The sequence below is a fragment of the Scophthalmus maximus genome, chromosome 15, assembly GCF_022379125.1.
Source record: "Scophthalmus maximus strain ysfricsl-2021 chromosome 15, ASM2237912v1, whole genome shotgun sequence".
NCBI classification, from domain to species: Eukaryota; Metazoa; Chordata; class Actinopteri; order Pleuronectiformes; family Scophthalmidae; genus Scophthalmus; species Scophthalmus maximus.
In genome coordinates, this window is record NC_061529.1 from 11,612,328 (window position 1) to 11,632,663 (window position 20,336).

Consider the following 20,336-nt stretch of genomic DNA (forward strand, 5'->3'; position numbering starts at 1 on the left):
CAGCCAAGATAGGTATGCCCTCGGTCTATGACACGCCTTTAATTTGGAAGCATGATAGTTGTATTTCCTGTGTTTTAGTTAACTCGATGGGCTCTCAAAGCTCTGCGCCGATTGGTCAAGAGGCCCGTCAGTTACCAGAGCAGTTGTGCAATAATCGCCAGCGCCCTCTAGCGATTTGTTTGAGGCAGTGGGCATCACGGAGGCTACGTACGATCCCATCAGCCCCCTTTCACCGTTTCCATTGGTTGAGAACGGCTGCAGTTGTGTTGTAAATGTATAAATATCCAATCAGAAAGCATTGAGCAGGGTTGAAAGTTAAGAAGAGCTTCATATAAATATAAATATAAATATAAATAATTCTCAAATGAAACATAGATTCATATTTTTTTTCATGGAGATTACTGGGGCGTTGGCAATATCACGATTCCCATGAATTATCTATACCACTTTATCCTTTAAGGGAAGAGGAATATCACGAAATTAACTATAAAAATGTAACCAACGTTACAAAAAATTAAACAGGAACTTAACAAATGTAGGTTATCATACCATACTACGGGATAAAAAATATATTATGCAATTTCAAACAATGCAGTGATATTTCCCCATCTACAGGCAAACACTGCAAATGGTAGACTTAATATATTCGATGTTTTTTTCTTTTTCTTTTCTTGCTCCAAGATATAAAAGTTTGATTGTTCCTCAGTTGATGTTCTCTTGGCCTCCTGTTGAGGGCGACACAATACATCTAATGAAGACCAAAACCTCTGGCAGGTTGACAGTATGGTGTAATGTTACTTAAAAACAACAACATTATCTATAGATTTCAATGTTTTTTCTCTCTCCCCCTTCTGTTTTTGAGGGGTTGGTGTTACTACATTACTGGTATTACTACAACAATATTTAATATAAAAAATCACAAATACATGGAATCATTTCTCCTCAGAGCAATTCAGCTGTTGATTGTCTAGTAAGTCAGTTGAAAGCATGTTTCAGCTTTGCATAAAAAAGAATAATAGAACAGAACCCCCCCCCCCCCCCAAAAAAAAGAAGTTGATATCACATGATCAATATTAATTACATAAATCGTCAAAATAATGCCTTCTGTATTAGTCTGTTTAATCTTTTGGTTTAAATGAGCAAAGTTTTGAAGAAATGCTGGTTCACTTGATCATTCTCAGCTTCATTCAGTTACCTCCAAACGAAAGGAAGACATTATCTTTATGAGTAGTTGTAGAGAAGTTCAATAGAACATGCATGTTGTCTGAATGATGTCTGGGAGCATTCTGACACTTAAAAAAATATTGCATTTTACTGTGCTTGGCAACTGGTTATGAAATCACATTTGAAAGATTAGACTTTACAAACATACACAAGCGATTCAGTCTTGGGATGTCAGTATCTATGATACTTCACTTTATTGCCTCTAATGCGAGGAATTCAAGCGAACTACATTCCCCAACCCGCAGAATGGAAGAGATGTTTTATTCATTTCTTATCCATAAGTTAGTGAGAAGCTCTGGCCCCTGAAAAGGGATCCAATGATGGAACTGAAACACAGCGGACAGTGTTTATGCCACTATGAATCTGTTGATCTTTCCTCAGGGACGTGCACTGGGGCTTTTACAAAGCCTGGCTGAGGTTAAGAATACCAGAGTGCAGAGGGACTAAGGGAATATCATGGCGGGAAGGTATAAACGGGGGCTGTTGCTCATATTGCTCAGTTAGTCAGTGACATTGGGACATGTAGTAATATTCCAAAGATCCCAATGTCTGTTTTTAAAGCATTTTCCTTAACATTTCCTTTCTGTCAGAACGTCAATGACGTTCTGACAGAAAGGAAATGTTAAGAAATCTGTCTTTGCCATGTATGCATTTGCAGTCAATCTCCCGGATCAAGCATCTACAGGCAGAGATCCCCTCCACAGCTGTGCAAGAACTCTGTACTCAGACAGATGGCCATGAACTGTTTCCGATATGATAAATATTAAGAAGGGAAGCAAAAAAGCTGTTTAAAGAATTTGACATATAACTGTGTTATGTTTAATTCCTAAATGAGTAAGAAGGCAAAGTTGTTGGCTGGTTTCACTGTAATGATTAAAAAACATTCTTCATGCGCTTCAACACACTTTAAGGAATTGCATGAAATCATTCCAGGTGCAGAAGAGTTTTTATCTTTCAGTTTCTTTGTATAATAAAGGATGCGGGAATTACATTTTTTTTTTAAAGCACAGTCATAAAGAGCAGCATAAAAGAACATTAGAAGGGGACCTCTGGGTGATCATAGGGATTCATATTGGCCTAATCAGTGAAGTATTCACAGCTTGCTTTCAACAATTTGAAAATAATCGATGCAGATTTCCCCAAAACATGAAAGCAAATAGTGACCACAGAGGAGGCGCATCCTGGTTGTGCCCATGTGACATCTGTTGCACATGAACCCTTTGAAATTCTGCAGCCAGATCAAAAACCAGAACGAGTTGCAACACATGCTGAGGCCAACACAAGGACGACGGCCCCCCTTGTCGTCGCCTCGAAGAGGGACTGATCGGGTTGTTGGGATTCTTCAATGACCATTTCCTCCGAGCCGGACCAGTCCATTTGGAAAGGTGTGCGCTGGGACACGTGCTCCAACACCGCGCTCGGCCGGGAAGGAACACCAACCTGGAAATGACACACAACATTGACTCCCCGGAATGGGTCCTGGTTGCAACTGAGCGTGACAGCGCACGAGACCCTCGGGGTGAGGAACACACCCCTGCGTGTGAAAACCCCACGGAGCAGAGTGGTCCACTCAGCCGAGCCTGGCTGCGAGGGGAGCGCGTCCACCTTTTCACGACTGATGGAAACGTGACGCCGGAGGAGGAGGGAAAGAAAAAGGAAACGACAAGCAGAGAGAGAGCCCTGTGGAACAACTGACAGTCTGGCTGCTGTGTTCCCCAAGTGTCTGCGAAATGTCCACGAAGGCAGAGCAGTGTAAGTACGGCGGTGTGTGTGTGTGTGTGTGTGTGTGTGTTTTAACTGTCTTTTCATGGAGGGGGGTGTTTTTTTTGGAAAACTGGAAATGGGTTGGGGGGTTTTTTTTTCCGGTCGGATGAGGGGAGCTGTCGGATGAGGGGAGCTGTCGGATGAGGGGAGCTGTCCTTGGTGATGAAACCGCGGTTGCCAGGGCAGGTTGGTCGCAACACGTCCTCTCCCCGCGGAGGATGGCTGCAGGGCTCCGGGGGAAGCCTCCGTCCCCCCTCTCCGTGAATTCGGCTGCAGGAGAGAGAGAGAGAGAGAGAGAGAGAGAGAGAGAGAGAGAGAGAGAGAGAAAACATGTCGTTTTGCGTTCCGTTGTTATTTTTATTTGGATCATTATCATGTATCTCTCTGATTGACGTGACGCGGCTGCGGGATGAGGCGAGCTGTGGTGCCGGTCTCAAGGTCGACCTGACAGATTGTTAAGTGAGCAAAATATGGTGGCGTCGGATTGATCAATAATGTGGTTTGATCACACCGACCCGGAGGATGCTGATAACTACCCCCCTCACCTCCCATCACCTCCCCCTCCCCCTCCTCCATTTGCCTTTGAACAGGTGGAAAGCAGCCTCTGCCCTCACGTCCTCTCCCATCTGACTGAATGCTGTTTTGCACACTTTTGAATCAGCCATTTGCTCGCTTTAAATTGCATGAAATGCATGAAATATGGGGTCAAACGTGCGTTTTGTGGCTTTCCCTTTGATCGGGCTGAAAGGGAAGTGTTGCTGGATATACTTTAGTGTAGAATGAATCAGGCCAATTTGAAAAACGTATGAACCAATATGTTGTTCTACTCCCAAACAACACATTAGCTGCTGCTTTGTCAATATGCTTCTCTCCAGGCATAATAAATATATATATAAAACCATATATTATCATAACTCAAGATGTGAGTCAACTTGTGATTCGGTTTGTACTGCAGCACGTTTTTTTGGCCACACAAGCCCAGAGCCAGCAGCTGTTCTTTTTATTTTGGGAGTTTGTCAGTTACAGGTCAGGGAGGAAGCTAAACATTACAGTCCACAGTCCCTGCAAAATGGGTCAGCGATCCCCCGGCCCCAACTTATTCCAACTCTTATTTAACCCTGGCAAAAATATCAAACAATGAAATAGTCATACCTAAGACAGAGACCTGAGGGAGTAGTTCAACGTCAGCTACGAGACTCATTGCTGATATGTCCGTTTGATAAGGGGATGAGTGAGCCCCTCGTCACGTTCAACCCTCGACCACGTTTTCCGAGCTTGTCTTGGGACGTGAACTGCCAACCTTTTGTACGCGAGCTTGTTTCTGCGAGCCATCTAGGTTACCGCCTCCTCCAGGGCCTTCTGTGATCTGGGTGCTATACCAAAAAGGTCACCTGCTGAAGGCCAGAGCGCCTCGGGAGCACAGACTCTTTGTTTAACTTGATAACTGTAGCAAGAAAACAACAGATGTATATGACAGATTCCTGCATGTTCAAAACATCTGCCGCCTCATTTTTGTGCTCAGCCTAATATCTTTACCAACCATTATAGTCTCACTAGTGTTGATATGCTTGTTACTCTGCTTTTTATTTTGTCTAGTTGCCTCTAAGATACGATACTTGCAAGAGTATCACAACCGTGTGCAACACAATATTTACCCTGTGCCCTCTGGAACAGACATTGCAAACACACTGAAATACTTTTCCCAAACCCTGCTCAGGTAAGTACCCTGCTCCATGGAGCCAACAGGTGACGTAACAGACTGTAGAATGTTTTGATATTTAGCTTCAGACGATTTCACACACACTTTCTGAAAGGGATGGCAGTGACACCAATAAATGGCTGATGTGAATTTATTTGTCAAAAGAGGAAGTTAGGGAAATGGCCATCTCCATCTAGTGCCTCGCGTGTCATGATTTGAGACGGTAGCCCTTTCCTATGGAGTTACACGGTCGTGTTAAAGCAGTCGCAGGGATAAACGACCCACTGGTGCATATTGATTCAGTGGTCGGCTGCTAGATGAACGCTTCCGGGGGTGGGGAGCTGTATTGTCCGTTCCAGAGGGGCCGACGAAAGGAAGATCCTCCAGCTCTGCAGTCGCAGGGTCATCCTGCTCCTCTGGGTGCTGTGAAAGCCCGAGGAGGGAAACACATGTTATTTCTTCCCCAAACACAGGTCAAGTAGGCAGCCATGTTGGACACATCTAATTTCATTATGTGTCATTTCCCCCGTGATTTGTTTTTAGCCCAGCCCAAGCTTTTTTCCATTTAAAAACAGACTGCAGAGATAGGACATTTTTGTGTACGTCATATGGTTGATCTCACTGCCCTGCTGGCTTCATAGAAAGTGGTAGTGCTGTCCTAACATATTAGCTAATTTACAAAAAGGGCGGGATTACTGGAGGCCGAATCTGTTTGGCCCACTTTTATTATTATCAACGACTTAGGGTGCAATCTATTTGAGATTGGCAGCCTGCTTCAATTGCACACTCTATGCCTCAGCCCCATAAGGATTACTCCTCCGCTGAGGGATGCAGGGTATCCTGGATACTTTGTGCTTTGCTGAAGTGCTGCCCTACACCAACAGCCACTGCTTATTCCGTCTTAAACACGGCCTCCCATTTGTCTTGACGGAGCAGGTCAGGGGCTGCAACTTAGGGAACCTGCAGTAGCCAGTGTCATCTGAGTGCGAATACAATCCCTCACCATGATGCCACTGTTAGCACTTGCTCGATATTATGTCGCAGCACAGCCTCTGCTGCCTCAGCGAATCAGTCTGTCCACCATCAGAGGGCTCAGGCTTCCTCAGTGGGCGACTCCAGGATTATCCATACACCTGTGCACTTCTGAAGCCCTGGGTGAAGAAAGAGAGAAAAGACGGAAATGTAGTTCGCGAGAGAGAGAGAGTTGGTGTGTGGGCGTCCTGAGCCAGCATGTGTCATGTTCCTTAGAAAGAATAAGGGAATCAGCCAAAGGTGGTGTTTGCTGATTCATGCACTAATTCTTGGTTCAGCACAGGTCAGAGCAGAAAACAGGGAAGAGTTAAAATGTTCTATTGACAGACAACAATATTTGCCTCCTTAAAGATGAGGCACTGCTCTGTCGAGCGGAGCTCTCTGCTTCGGTGACCCACGCTGGCCTCACGCCAAACTGTATCACTCCTGAGAATGACTGCAGCGAGCAGGAATCATCCGGTATTGTTCAGCCGTTGCTTTGGATATAGTGGCGTTTTTTGTTTTTTTTTCGCATTACCCACTTGAAAACCTGTTTCTTAAATAAGTCGGATTGTGCTATGACTTACAGATACACACATAGTCAATGATGAACAGTGCAGGGTTTGACAGTCAGTGTATGTCATGTGTCTGTATCAGTGCATTTCTACATGTGTTTTTTATGTCGTACATGTGTGTAACTTTTGTGTCGTTCTGTATGTAGGTATGTGTGTGTCTCTTTGTGTATGTGTGTCTGTGTATGTCGATGTTCATTGTTCAAATTAATGATGTTTTCTATATGAGAATTGGGCAGTGAAAAAGTCATACTCTGAGATACAGTCTGTTGTTGTGTCCTGTTTGAGTTTATGCTGTATAATGACGCAGCTTCACGAATGAATCTACACTGACTTAAATCTTGCAGAGTATAACTTTGAGGGGATAAGTCAGAAAATGTTACATTATGCTGTTCACGTATTGACATTATGTATCTCATGTTATGTTAAAAAATATTAATGAAATCCCCTTTCTCACTTGCCAAAAATGCTGTAATTATTTTTTGAGTGACCTTTCAAAAAAAACTAAAAACAATACATCAGCATTTATAATCTGGGCTCTCGTGATAAATCCCAATCATTTGCCTGATAGAACAGCTTAGCTCTTTAATAATGTGCAGTAAAAAGAGCAATGCTCTCTGGCCCCCCCCTTTCCCCCTCCTCCACCCTAGACGCTCCACACTCAATCCAACTAGTTTTTGCTTTTGTTTTTTCCAATTGAATATGTCCACCACCTTTCCCAGGGGACAGCAAACACAATTGTCCATCTTGCATTAGCTCACAAACATAATGCTACCAGTCATCTCCCCCTGATACAACCTATTCCTTTGTCATTATAGTTTCTCCTCTACCGTAGATTAGTTGTTACATTTATTTTAGAAACCTGAATCCATATGCCTGTTGGATCTCATTATTTCTCCTAATGATACTGGTACAGTATCATAACGTATGCATACGGACATTATTTCTCTGGTGCAATAAACATGTGCTGTGACCTGGGAGCCCTTGATCTAACCTCACACACATGTTTATTACTGGCTGAAGCATGTTTCAAAAGTGTCACCTCTGTATTTTCCCGAACCAATTTGGTGTCACTCCCATCCTTGACAGCCCCACTAAAGACAAGGAAATTTCATTTTGAAAGGAAATTCCACGGCTCATTGGCCTTTTCTGCATGGTAGCCACTGACCTTGCTGATTGGATGACGGCAACCATTAGGGGACAGTCATTTGCACTGTCCCTTTTTGGAGAAGTATGGGGTTGCCACTGAAAACATGCCATTTTTTATATTTTTGCTCCTTGTCACCAGATACGCATGAGATGCAGTGATCATTGCAGTTTGTGCTCATGTTTTTTTGTTTTCCAAGTGCAAAGATAGACAAAACTAGATAAATTGAATTACAGTCACTCTAAACAGACAAAGCAGGGAAAATTTGCCCGTGCCTTCAGTGATACAGTCAAAGAGTGAGACACTGCATCCTATGTGGGGTTTATCTGGGTTTGTTTTTTTCTATTTACGCTGTCTCTGTAGTGCCATTTCAATGTAATGTGCTGTTTTTTTGTGTCTTTGTTGTCTCTTTTTTTCCCTTGTTCCCCTCCCCCACCCTCCCTCCCCTCCCCTCCCGCCCCGGAGCAGCATTCTGTCCCGCACAGGCAGGAAGGAGAACCAGGAAGCTTCCAATTTGGCCGTGCCCATGACCATGTGTCTTTTTCCTGTGCCATTCCCACTCACCCCATCTCTAAGACCACAAGTCAGTTCCATCAACCCTACAGTTACTCGCTCCCTCCTTTACAGCGTTCTGCGCGATGCCCCGTCAGACCGCGGGGGGCAGGGGCAGCAGAGTCGGGACGCTCAGCTCTCAGAGTACCCCTCTCTGGACTATCAGGGCCTCTATGTGACCCTCGTGACCCTGCTTGACCTGGTGCCCCTGCTGCAGCACGGTCAGCATGGTGAGTCAAGGCCCAGTGCACCACTGTTTGTCATCATCATCCCCGAGCCGTCTGGCCTGCATGAAGCCACTGCTGCTTTTTTGGCCTCTATTGTAACGGGAAGAGAGAAGTCCTGCTGAGGATCTTGAGGGATGCATGGGGTGATTGGGAGCACGCTGGATCCTGTCAACCTATTCGTTCATAAGCCATTGGATACACCAGACATAGGGTTTCTCTTCTGTGTATTATACTTGACTGCATGTTTGTTATGTAAAGTGGGAGAAATGTTTAACTTATGTTGTCATGTGCATATATAGAATTTAAATGAAAAACAAATATAGGTGAATGTAATGTTTTTATTTTCCATACATTTAGAATGACATATTTCCACACTGTTTTTCACGGGCCTAAGTCTGCATCACAGTCAGTGCTCTTATCTTTCATGAATATTTTACCACTGTATAAAAAAAGCTCAAAAGCATGAAAACCCATCTTCTTGACTAGATTGCTCTACTTTTCCTGAGGGCAAACTTTACTCCATTGGCTTTAAAAGAAAGCTCAAACCGCAGATGTACTCTTTTTTTCCCCACTGTTTGAACTGTTAAATGACTGGATTTTCATGCGACTTCTGTGGCTGCATACAGTATGTGAATACTGTATGTACTGTATGGTTTATTGAATGAGTGTCTGTGTATCTCTTTGTCTTTTTTTGCCTTTTCCCTTTCTCATCAGATCTGGGACAGTCCATATTTTATACAACAACTTGCCTCCTGCCCTTTCTCAGTGATGATATTCTCAGCACTTTGCCCTATACTATGATCTCCACTTTAGCCACTTTCCCCCCTTTCCTCCACAAAGACGTCATTGAGTACCTGAGCACATCTTTCCTCCCCATGGCTATTTGTAAGTATGATCTATCACATCATAATTGATGCAGCATAATCACCCCGTGTAAAAATTAAACTTGTCTTATAATTACTGATAATGGTAAAAAATCGAACAAAATCTGCAGCTGCTTGGCATTAAACCACCTCAAACGCTCTCTGAATAACATATACCAATCTTCATTATCACTTCAAAATGTATGGTAAGAGATATTTCAAGTTAGTATCATTCTTTTTCTTTTTCTTTCCCTCGCTGGTCTGCAGTGGGCTCCACGCGAAGGGAAGGCGGTGTCCCGGCCTACGTCAATCTGTCTGCCTCCTCCATGCTCATGATTGCAATGCAATACACCTCAAACCCTGGTAAACCAATCGCCCTGGACACGTTTGAAGCATGCGCGCAAATATGTGACCAACACGCTCTCTACTTAAACCAGTCTCTACCTCTTTCCAGTATATCACTGTCAATTGTTGGAGTGTCTAATGAAGCACAAACAGGAAGTGTGGAAGGTATTTCTCCTCTAAACACCTCGTGCAGATATATTGTCTTGTTTTGGAAAAATGTGGAACATTCACTCTGGCCTAGAAATAAAACCAATATATAATGGGTCATCATAGTTTTTAAAGCAGCCTAGTCTTAACTAATAGATATGAATTATGTGGGTTTGTTACTAGTTCCATTCAAGAATACTCAAATATCTTCTAATATCAGTGCACTTTAATTAATGTAATGTTTTCTCTGTATGCAGGACCTTCTTTATGTCATATCATATGGACCATCCCAGGTAAAGCCCCCCGCTGTGCAGATGCTGTTTCATTACTGGCCCAACCTGAAGCCACCGGGAGCCATCAGTGAATACAGAGGGCTGCAGTACACAGGTCAGATTCTCTCAATGTCACGGCTGATGTATCTGTCCTTGAAACAACTAAGGGTCTAATCTATCCTGCATTTTTTCTCTTTTCTCTCCTCCCCTACTGCCAATCGTCTGCCTCTCTCCGTGGATCAGCCTGGAATCCCATCCACTGTCAACACATTGAGTGCCACAATGCCATCAATAAACCTGCTGTCAAGGTGACTTCAGTCTTAAATATGTAAAGAATAAAGCCTTAAACATCAATGGTACATTTATGATTGTTGGATGCATACAAAAGGTCCCGCATCCCTTTACGTCTACAATGCCTTGTTACTTTAAGACGATAGATTAGCAGGGTGCGGGCTTGTCAAAAGCTGCCTCCCTTGAGAACTTCATTGGAAATGCATGGAGCTGGAACTAGTGCCACATTGCCCTGCCGAGTTCAACCATATGTAATGTTGTTTTTGATTTCGTGAGCCCCTCAGTAAATAAATCAGTCCATGCCCTGGCAGCTCTGCAAGTGGGGTAATGATATCATCTTCTATGCTACTTTACACCAGTGTCTGTTGCTGCTACTGCTCTGCTTTATCTGCGCCGCCTGCCTTTACTCAACTGTACTCAAAACTGACAAATAGCGTCGGAGCTGGGGCGTGGACAGAGGCCAGATTTCAATTACCCCGAGCATGGAGGGGGTAGGGGGGGAGGGGGGCTTAATTGGAAGTAGTGACCCTGTGCAGCCCTTGAGGATAGGGTGGCATCAAGTGAGCACAGTAAATTACAGCACACCATCTGAACATTGAGGCCATGAGCATTGGGGCCAGGCACAGGTCGCGAGAGAGTGGAGTGCAGCATATGCACGCAACCATCCACACAGAGGAGTGGGGAGACAGGTAAAGGTGTTGCACGATTTCTTTGGCAAGACATTAGCCCAAGAGTGTAATACTGTATGTGAGAGGGGCACATGGAAAATGTATGTCACTTTATTTTAAGGGACTGTATGAAATTTAGGAAAATTTAATTCAACCATTTTAAGTAATTTTTATTTTTGCTGAAGGGAGTGTAGTCTGTTTTGTCTTTGAGGAGCGTGTGTGTGTGTGTGTTTGTGTGTGTGTGTGTGTGTGTGTGTGTGTGTGTGTGTGTGTTTGTGTGTGAGTGTGTGTGTGTGTGGGGGGTCTTATAAGTGATGGATTTTTACTTACCCACCTTGACTTTTTCCCCCTTTTGATCTGTACAGAAACTACAGCTATACCTGTCAACAAGTTACACTGTGTCAAAAATGTGTCATATATTGTGACATTAATGTTTAAGTTTGTGAATAAGTGTAGCTATGATTATAAATTGCAAAATAAATTGTAAAGATAGAACAAACAAACACTCGCTCTCCCCACAACACATTTATGTACAGTTCCTAAGTGAGCACAAATTGTTTTTTTCCCCCCTCGTGCTTGCATGCATTTTCTAATACTACCTGTGTTACTTTTGCAGATGTGTATAGATCCCACTCTTTCTGTTGCCCTGGGAGACAAGCCCCCTCCTCTTTATATATGTGAGGAGTGCAGCCAGAGGATAGCAGGGTATGTATGTTTCACCTCCTGTCTCCATCCACAGATCCGCCACCTCCTTCAATAAGATGCCGTTCCAAACATACATCACCCACTGCTTGCCTCATTATTCCTCTCTTTAACCCAGGGGAAATGCATTGCCATGGTTACGTAATTCCCTTGCGCCGGTAATGAGATCATCATCACAATACCAGCAGCCAATTTTTTCTCTGTTCTCCGACGTGCAAATGTTGGCTGGTATCTAAATGCAGAACAGAGAAGCAAAGACAGGAGTTAGTTTAGAAGGTTTACTGTACAAGTTGAACAACAGAATGAACAAAACAAATACTGGGATTGTTCTGAAAGTCTCTGGTTCTGATGGGTTATAGGCTCCGACCATTAGTGTTCTGAGGATCCGAAATCCAATTGTTGAAGTGAGCTGACAAAGAAGCAGACAGAAGTCAAACCATAAGCCTGTGGTGATGGTGGCTGGCTGAGAGTGGCAGGTTATGTCAAGGCAGGTAGATGATCGGAGGTGCAAGCAAAACAATGGTTAGATACAGGTGGACAGGCAACGGAACAAAAACTCAGTGATACAAACAAGGAGGTCGGCCAGAGTGTTTCTACCGCAAGGTGGAAGATGAGGTGGAAGAATCTTGGTGGGAGCGCTGGTCCTCATATACGGCAAAGTGTTGTGGTCTCGATTCGGGTGAATTGGAAGGAGATCAGGAATCTGGAAACAACGCCGAGCCAACATCGTACACACACACACACACACACACACACACACACACACATACACATATATATATATATATATATATATACACATATATATATATATTTGTATATATGCTCTGAGTAGCCCTCTGCCTGTTAATCATGTATTGTTCACACATTCATTTTACCATTTCAGAGACCATGCTGAATGGCTTGTTGATGTACTCCTGCCCCAAGGTGAGCACTCACAAACAAAAGTGTGTTTGAGCTTGAATATTCATATGTTTCAGTCTGTCCTGCTCTCACAGGCAAGGACGGATACAACAGTTAATAGAGAGTAAACATTCCTTGTATATGTTGTGTACCTAAAATAAACCATAGGATAGTCACAATATAATACAGAGGCAGGTATAGATTTGATACACATACTGACGCAGAAAAGAACGTACTTCCATGAGTTGGGTTATTAGAGTGGTATGTCATGCATGGAGGCTGCTATATTCTGTATGTAAAGGTTGTTTATTAATTTATTTTTTGCAAGGAAAAATATGACTACTTTTAAAGAGCCCTGTTGTTTTCAGATTGAACATTTGTGTTAATTTGTCTTTACAGCAGAGATATCAGCCATCTGTCAAAAGAAGGTAAGATATTTGTAATACTCTTATTCACTGTGATCTTTCCTGTTACAGAGTGATATTATACTGTACTTTATCCAATTTTTCCACTATATTTCGAACGATTTAACCTGCGCAGATGTATGTTGTCCTCACTGATTAACTGCCTCATCAGAATAATGAAAGTCTGCCTTAAATTGCTAAAGCCAGCTTAAATGTGTCATCCTATACTAAACAGTTCACACGTTTACAATAGTTTTATCACTGAAAACAAAAACAAACTGAATAGGTTAACACCGGACGAACGTGAAATTAGCAAGGTCATTTATTGTCCATTTACCGAAGTGGCTCAGTAACAACCAAATCCTTTCAAATGAAGCAGCTGGGGCGTGATGTTTGTTCGCTGTTGATGAATGCACTGCCCTGGGCACAAGTGATCCCTGCTGGTTTCTACGGCGACACTGGGAACACTGAGTGAGAGGTGATCTCAGGTATTCCCGTCAGGCCGAGCAGCTGACTGATGTCGTCCGCTGGCCCCTGTTGTGTTTTTAATCCACAGCCTCCCTCTTTGATCAGGCTTCGTCCCACCCTTTTCAGAAAGCTCTGCAAACTCCCACTTGGGTTTACACAGGATCTGTCACCATTAACTGACACAGTGCTCTTTATCTGAAAATAGCTACTTATAAATACACCATGATACCCAAGATAGAACAAACCTGGAAGAAACCCCCCCCCGTCAGGAACGTGTTTTTTGGTTGCCGAAAGCTTTGACAAGTAAATGAGAGAACTCACTGTCAGAGGACAGCTATCTTAATTTGATAGGGAGCACTGCATCCCCCTAATGGCATGAGATTAGAGGCTGATCAGATTAGGATGCTTCTCTAGTGCCACGCTTTTTATTTTTAGTAACCTGAGACACCGTGGGGACACATAAAGACATTTTCTATTGCCACAGATGTTGACACATCAACTTTGCTGAACAAATGCATGTTGGTGAAGGAGATACTCATTGTGAGAGTTGGCTACTTTCTGAGACCTGGAAATATGTTTATTTTTTGAAGCTTGTCATGAGACATTATTGGCTGGTTTACTGTGATTGGTGATGTTTGTATTTCGGTTTGCTTGCTGCCAAGAATAGAAATAAAACGATCCCTCCTCCTGTTCTTCTTCCTTTCTCTTGTTTCTGGGCTTTGCACTGTAGAACTGTAGCTCTCATGTGAGGCGGGCTGTGGTCACCTGCTTCTCGGCTGGCTGCTGTGGGCGTCATGGCAACCGGCCTGTCCGCTACTGCAAGCGTTGCCATGTCAACCACCACAGCAGTGAGGTGGGGGCTGCGGCGGAGACCCATCTGTACCAGACCTCGCCCCCTCCCATCAACACCAGGGAGTGCGGAGCGGAGGAGCTGGTGTGCACTGTGGAGGCTGTTATAAGGTACAGTCACAGTGTTTATACTCACACATCACAGCCATAGTTACAGAGCACAAGACTGTAATGTTGTGAATCATGTCTTCACATGAACACATAGACAACAATACTGCAGGAAATTATATTAATTATAGCTTGACCAATACGAACTTTTGGGGCCCACGCAGATACAGATGCTAGGATTTCTTATATAGATATATCAACCGATAATTATATGTTTAAAAATAATTGGGCCAGGATTCCCAAGATACTGTTATAAACTCTTACGGCAAAAAATGTCATTGAGGCTTTTTTTTTTTATAGTTTAACCTTAAACTTTATTATAAATAACTATAAATAAAAAGAAAACACAAATACAACCAAATGTATTGAACTGAAAATTGATATTTTTCATGTAAAATGTAAACATAAATGCACATCTTTTCTGCATTGTTTACACATATCTTCAAACACATGCTGATACCAATATGTCTTTGGATGGCTTATATTCGCTGATATAATCGGCCAACCGATAATATTGGTTGGTCTCTATAATGAATATGTCACTACTGTGTCAGGATATTTTATGTCTGTATTTTCATATCTTTCCCGCTCTCTCACTGACTATCATTTCTTCTCTGTTCTCTGTGTAAACTCTGCTGTTCCTCTCCTCCTCTCAATATCCACACAGCCTTCTGAAGGAGGCAGAAATCCACGCAGAACAGCGCGAGTTTGAGATGAACCGGCGCCGTCAGATGGGCCTGTCCGCCTCCCACCACTCTCTGGACAACATCGAGTTTGATAACAAGGAGGACGACCAGCACGACCAGCGCCTCCTCAGTCAGTTTGGCATCTGGTTCCTGGTGTGTAATCACGAGCCGTGGCTGTGTCCATCAATAACAGGGAGGGGCGAGATAAGAATGTGTACAGTACGAGGCCTCTTATCGCTGCCCTGTTGAATTCATGGTTACGTGTTACAGGTGAGCCTGTGTACCCCCAATGAGAACACGCCTACGGAGAGTCTGGCCCGGCTGGTCAGTATGGTCTTCCAGTGGTTCCACTCCACTGCCTATATGATGGACGACGAGGTTGGAAGCCTGGTGGAGAAGCTAAAGCCTCAATTTGTCACCAAGTGGCTGAAGACAGTGTGTGAAGTGCGCTTTGACGTCATGGTCATGTGTCTGCTGCCCAAACCTGTTGAATTTGCCAGGGTAAGGTGAAAACTAAGGTCAAACATCATATTGTTTATTGAAGTATAGAGGATGTATATGGTGCTGGTACAGGGGGATCATGGACACCATAACTCCATATATACAGGCAATATGCATCACAGCTCACATTTATCTTAGACATAACACATGTTGATATCATGTGTAACAGCTTAGAATAAAAAAAATGACAGCATCAGGAAACCACTGAAGTTTATTGAAATATTTCAGGGCAGGTCAAGATCTGAACTAAGCCAGTCTGTGTGTTAACTGCTCCCCTGTGCAGGTGGGAGGTTACTGGGACAAGTCATGTAGCACAGTGACCCAGTTGAAGGAGGGCCTGAACCGCATCCTGTGTCTGATACCGTACAATGTCATCAGTCAACCGCTGTGGGAGTGCTTTATGCCCGAGTGGCTGGAGGCCATTCGCACTGAGGTGCCCGACCACCAACTCAAAGAGTTCCGGGAAGTACTCAGGTACATCAGCCGCCTCGAAGCATTTGCGTATTTTTGTTGTTATTCATGCAATGAAGGTGAAGGTATCAAATGCTTTCTTTCAAGTTACTTGTAGATGTACTTATTTTGATGTACAGCATATACAGAATTAATGCCCACCCACTACAGAAGAAACGCCTCTGCTGCTGTAGTGTCTTTCACCATTAAGTCATTATAGAAAATGTATGCATAAATGAAAACACCAGCTGAAGATGAAACAGCGTAGACGCAGTACGAGGACAATAAAACTGCATCCATATATCTTAAAACAATAAAGTAACAATAATGATCGTGAAACAGTATCTGAGGGTGAATACATGCTCCCGCCTCTCTGTATAAATGTATTAACCTGCTGTAAACACATTGTTTTCTTCTGTCTTCTCCCTACAGCAAAATGTTTGATATTGAGCTGTGCCCCCTGCCTTTCTCAATGGAGGAAATGTTTGGCTTCATCAGCTGCAGATTCTCTGGCTACCCGGCGTCTGTGCAAGAGCAGGCTCTGCTGTGGCTGCATGTAAACACACACACACACACACACACACACACACACACACACACACACACACTGTATTTCAAGTGTACAGTTCACGTCCTGCGGTTCTGTCCACAGCGAGTGTGTGAAATGAACAGGTTGTCATAGAGTGTGAGAGTCTGAGCAGGAGCCCTGCGGAATATGGATCTGGGTCGCAGGATGAGACTGCGAGAGATAGGAGGGATTTATCTTTTCATCGCATGTGCAATCACAGCTTGCTGCCCCTGTATACATTGATCAATTACAAGTTTTCTTTCACAACTGTGATCAAGAGATTGCATTACATTTTCCCTCAGTAAATAGGTCACATTCAAATCAGACAGAGAAATGGTGCGCAGTTTGACCTAACACGTTTTCCTTAGTGTGGCGTGTGTGGCGTACCTCTGTGGTGTGTCAATGTCCTGGGTACTTATTCCATATCTAGCTATGCATACATTACATACATACATACTACAGTTTTTCATGAGTAAGTGGGACAATGCTTTGAAATTCATCAATCAAATTAAATTTATCTCCATGATATTGGAAGGGCTAATAGACGTTTGAGCTCTGGACGTCATTAACTCTCGGTTCATCCAGCAAATCACAATCCGCATTTGAGGTAGAATTTTTTTTTGTGTGTGATGATTTTGGCGAATTAAAAGTAACTGTGTGTTTTGTTTGGACATAGGTTTTGTCAGAGCTGGACATCGTGGTGCCTCTTCAGCTACTGATTGGGATGTTCTCTGATGGAGTGAACTCTTTGAAGGAGCTGGCCAATCAGAGGAAGGCACGCACCTCAGATCTGACTGGCAGCACCGGGGCTCGCAGGGTGAGGAGGAATACCCCCAAAAATACCCCCCAGAAAAAGATATCAGGCCTTTTTAGGATAAGCATGCACACTTTATACTGTTCTTGGCTTCTGTTTCCTACCATTCATACTGTACTGCATGTTGCCATGGTAACTCCTAAGGCCTAAATATAGCTCCCTGAAAGGGCTGAATTAAACTCGACTGTGATGTAGATTTGTCACTGAAATTTATAGACGAAAGAAACTGCAGTCATGTGTCATGACTACTGGCAGTAACGGAGGGACTTCATTGGACACGTAAAGACTGTCTAAACTTTAGACAGTCTAGACTCTAAAGCATAAATGCTGTCATAAAGACGCTGCCGCAGTGTTAGCATCATGACTAACTCAATACCAGCAGCCTGGCGACTGTCAAAAGCACGGATGGTGTCGTTTTTCTGTCACCATTACACTGCGCAAACAGTTTTAACATCACAATGACAAGTTCAAGCCAAAAAGTTGTCTATTTTCACCTTGATATAATGATGTGCTCTTTGCTTGTAGGTGAGTGTGGTGTCGGATCCGGGACGCCGTGGGCAGCACAACACCCTCAGCCCGTTCCCCAGCCCCTTCAGGAGCCCGTTCCGCAGCCCCCTGCGCTGCAGCCCCTTTAAGAACCTGGGCCACGCCACCGGCCACTGTGCCCTGGATCTGGACTGTGATGATGACGACATGAACCTCGGCTGCTTCATCCTCATGTTTGACCTCGTCCTGAAGCAGGTGACCTCATTGTACTGACCCGATGAGGGAGGGGACTAATGGTCTGTCATGATCCTCAGTGGTGATAATATTTCAACACTATTCTTATGCAATACTGTATCATGTAACTAAAAAAATATCCCAAAGGATGATACTAAATATGCAATAAAGCACCTTACGTAGTGTACTCATAAAAGTAAAAGTGACACAGTGCAATGACAACTGTGCCCACAGGTGGGACCCTGACATTTGTGCATCATGCTCCACTTTTTGTTCCCTTGTTTTTACGGTCATCTCTCGCGGCTGTCCCAGATGGAGCTCCAGGACGATGGTGTGATGCTGGGACTCGACAGCAGCCTGGGGAAGGATATTGTGGGCATTGTCAACAACGTCTTCCAGGCACCGTGGGGGGGCTCACACACCTGCCAGAAGGATGAGAAGGCCCTGGAGTGCAGCCTGTGCCAATCCAGCATCCTGTGCTACCAGCTGGGCTGTGAACTCCTGGAAAGGCTGACCCCCCGGGAAGAGATACGCCTGGTGGTGAGACACGTAGCATGAATTTTAATGCACCAAAAAAAAAATGAGTCCTGTGCATTGAGCAGGTAAGGCTTTGAAAATAATGCCATGCACTAATCCCACCCAAAACCCACCACCAAAAACACCACTGTGTGCCCGGCTGAGCCAGTGTTGTGGATTAGGCATAAGGCATGTTCATCAACCACGATTTGTGAATGATGCTTGTGAATATCACTGCCTGCTGAATTACTGACGATGTGAATATTACGAAGGGGATGTTTTGACAACGCTCCATTCTTCTGCAGGAACCCACGGACAGTTTGGAGGAAACTTTGCTTTTGCCTCAGCAAGATTTCTCCATCGGGGCGGAGCATGGAAGAGAGGAAGGGGTCAACCCAAGTGGCACACACACTGACAACCCCAGTAACCACTCTCCTGATGATGCATGTGTGTATCAGTTCTGTTCACAGTGTTTTTCAAATTCCTTTAAAAAGACAAACATATTTTCAGCTTTTGAGAATTTTGCTAGTTTGGGTAAGATGATCTGAAACTGAAGATAAACTAACTGCGTCATATTTAAATAAGTAGCTTAACATTTCTTTTATTTGAAACACTTTCTTGTTATATGATTTAAATGAGAATATTGATACCGCTCTTATCATATATTAAACATGTTGCTGGAGCCGGCAGCCAATTAGTTCAGCCTGAAGACTGGAAACTGGGAGAAATAGCTAACCTGGCTCTGTCCTAAGTATCAAAGTCTGTCTACCCGCACCAGTATCGCTCACTAATTAACACGCTGTATCTCCAAAGATAAGCTGACAGCTGAAATTGCTGTGTATCTTTACACTAAGCTAACAGGCCAATGTCTATTGTCTGATATTTGCTCTTCAGACTTGTGAGAGGCATCAATTTCAGACTCGCCGTTGTTTCAGTATGTCTTGTACTTGTCATTGAACCGTCCGTGGCTGATGTGCTGCAGTGCACAGCATCTCCGATGTTGAACTGTTTCAAACACTTACAGTCTTTTTCCTCCCAGCCATGAAGAATAACTCTGAGAAGAAATTCTCCTACCAGCAGCTCCCTGTGTCTTTGAAGCTTATATACACCATCCTGCAGGTACTTGTTCTTAATAAATAAAATAACAAAGCACTCAAGTGTGTTCCTTGAGATTTATTTGAGTGTACATGTGCCACTCGGTGAGTCGGTATCTCCTCTGCATTCAGGAAATGTCCAAGTTTGAGGAGCCTGACATCTTGTTCAACATGCTGAACTGTCTGAAGATCCTGTGTCTCCATGGAGAGTGTTTGTACCTTGCCAGCAAGGATCACCCCCAGTTCTTGGCCTTCATCCAGGAGAAGATGCTCATCCCGTCGTGAGTGCTCACAACTTCCCTTCTGTTACCGAAAAAAGAAAAGATAATTTGGACGGAAATATCTGTTTTCAGCTGTTGGTTTAGCAAACTTGTTGATGGTCACTCTATCTGTTGTGGTGTTTTTGTTTTAGTCTGTGGTCCATGCTGAAGTCAGAGTTTTGCCAGCTGGCCTCTCTGGCTGTACCTCAGCTCCTGCACGCCCTCTCATTATCCCATGGGGCCGACATCTTCTGGAACCTCATCAACTCAAACTTCAACAGCAAAGACTGGAAAATACGATTTGAAGCAGGTGAGATAAACAGATTTGGTTGCTTATTGTAATGTGTAAGATAATATATTGTAAGTGACATCTGCAGCTGCTGACATCCTCATTAAAATGCATTGTATTTAACCTTTCTATTAAGGTAGAAACACAGAATCGGGATCACCCTTGATGAGTTTTTATTTTCATTGCATATTTTCATTTTTACTGATGCATGACTGTGGTTGT

At 43.7% G+C, this 20,336-nt stretch overlaps 1 protein-coding gene across 10 annotated transcripts in view; it reads left to right on the plus strand.

Moving 5' to 3' along the window:
• Positions 1-2,285: 2,285 nt before the first annotated feature.
• Positions 2,286-20,336, plus strand: part of LOC118286524 (protein unc-79 homolog) — a 32,969-nt gene continuing 14,918 nt past the window's right edge. For 3 of the 10 annotated variants that reach the window (XM_047327243.1, XM_047327244.1, XM_047327245.1), the window contains exons 1-23: positions 2,290-2,976; positions 4,585-4,705; positions 7,886-8,199; positions 8,911-9,081; positions 9,327-9,422; positions 9,514-9,569; positions 9,809-9,938; positions 10,067-10,131; positions 11,399-11,487; positions 12,371-12,411; positions 12,787-12,815; positions 13,990-14,219; positions 14,884-15,055; positions 15,173-15,403; positions 15,687-15,877; positions 16,286-16,409; positions 17,098-17,238; positions 17,761-17,976; positions 18,268-18,495; positions 18,777-18,918; positions 19,511-19,590; positions 19,698-19,846; positions 19,978-20,135. In XM_047327243.1, coding sequence (XP_047183199.1) covers positions 2,955-2,976; positions 4,585-4,705; positions 7,886-8,199; positions 8,911-9,081; positions 9,327-9,422; positions 9,514-9,569; positions 9,809-9,938; positions 10,067-10,131; positions 11,399-11,487; positions 12,371-12,411; positions 12,787-12,815; positions 13,990-14,219; positions 14,884-15,055; positions 15,173-15,403; positions 15,687-15,877; positions 16,286-16,409; positions 17,098-17,238; positions 17,761-17,976; positions 18,268-18,495; positions 18,777-18,918; positions 19,511-19,590; positions 19,698-19,846; positions 19,978-20,135 — 3,196 coding nt within the window. In that variant the 5' untranslated portion in view covers positions 2,290-2,954. Of the gene's footprint in view, positions 2,977-4,584; positions 4,706-7,885; positions 8,200-8,910; positions 9,082-9,326; positions 9,423-9,513; positions 9,570-9,808; positions 9,939-10,066; positions 10,132-11,398; positions 11,488-12,370; positions 12,412-12,786; positions 12,816-13,989; positions 14,220-14,883; positions 15,056-15,172; positions 15,404-15,686; positions 15,878-16,285; positions 16,410-17,097; positions 17,239-17,760; positions 17,977-18,267; positions 18,496-18,776; positions 18,919-19,510; positions 19,591-19,697; positions 19,847-19,977; positions 20,136-20,336 lie in introns of all 10 variants that reach the window. The other 7 variants (XM_047327240.1, XM_047327239.1, XM_047327238.1 and 4 more) reach the window with 7 other exon arrangements.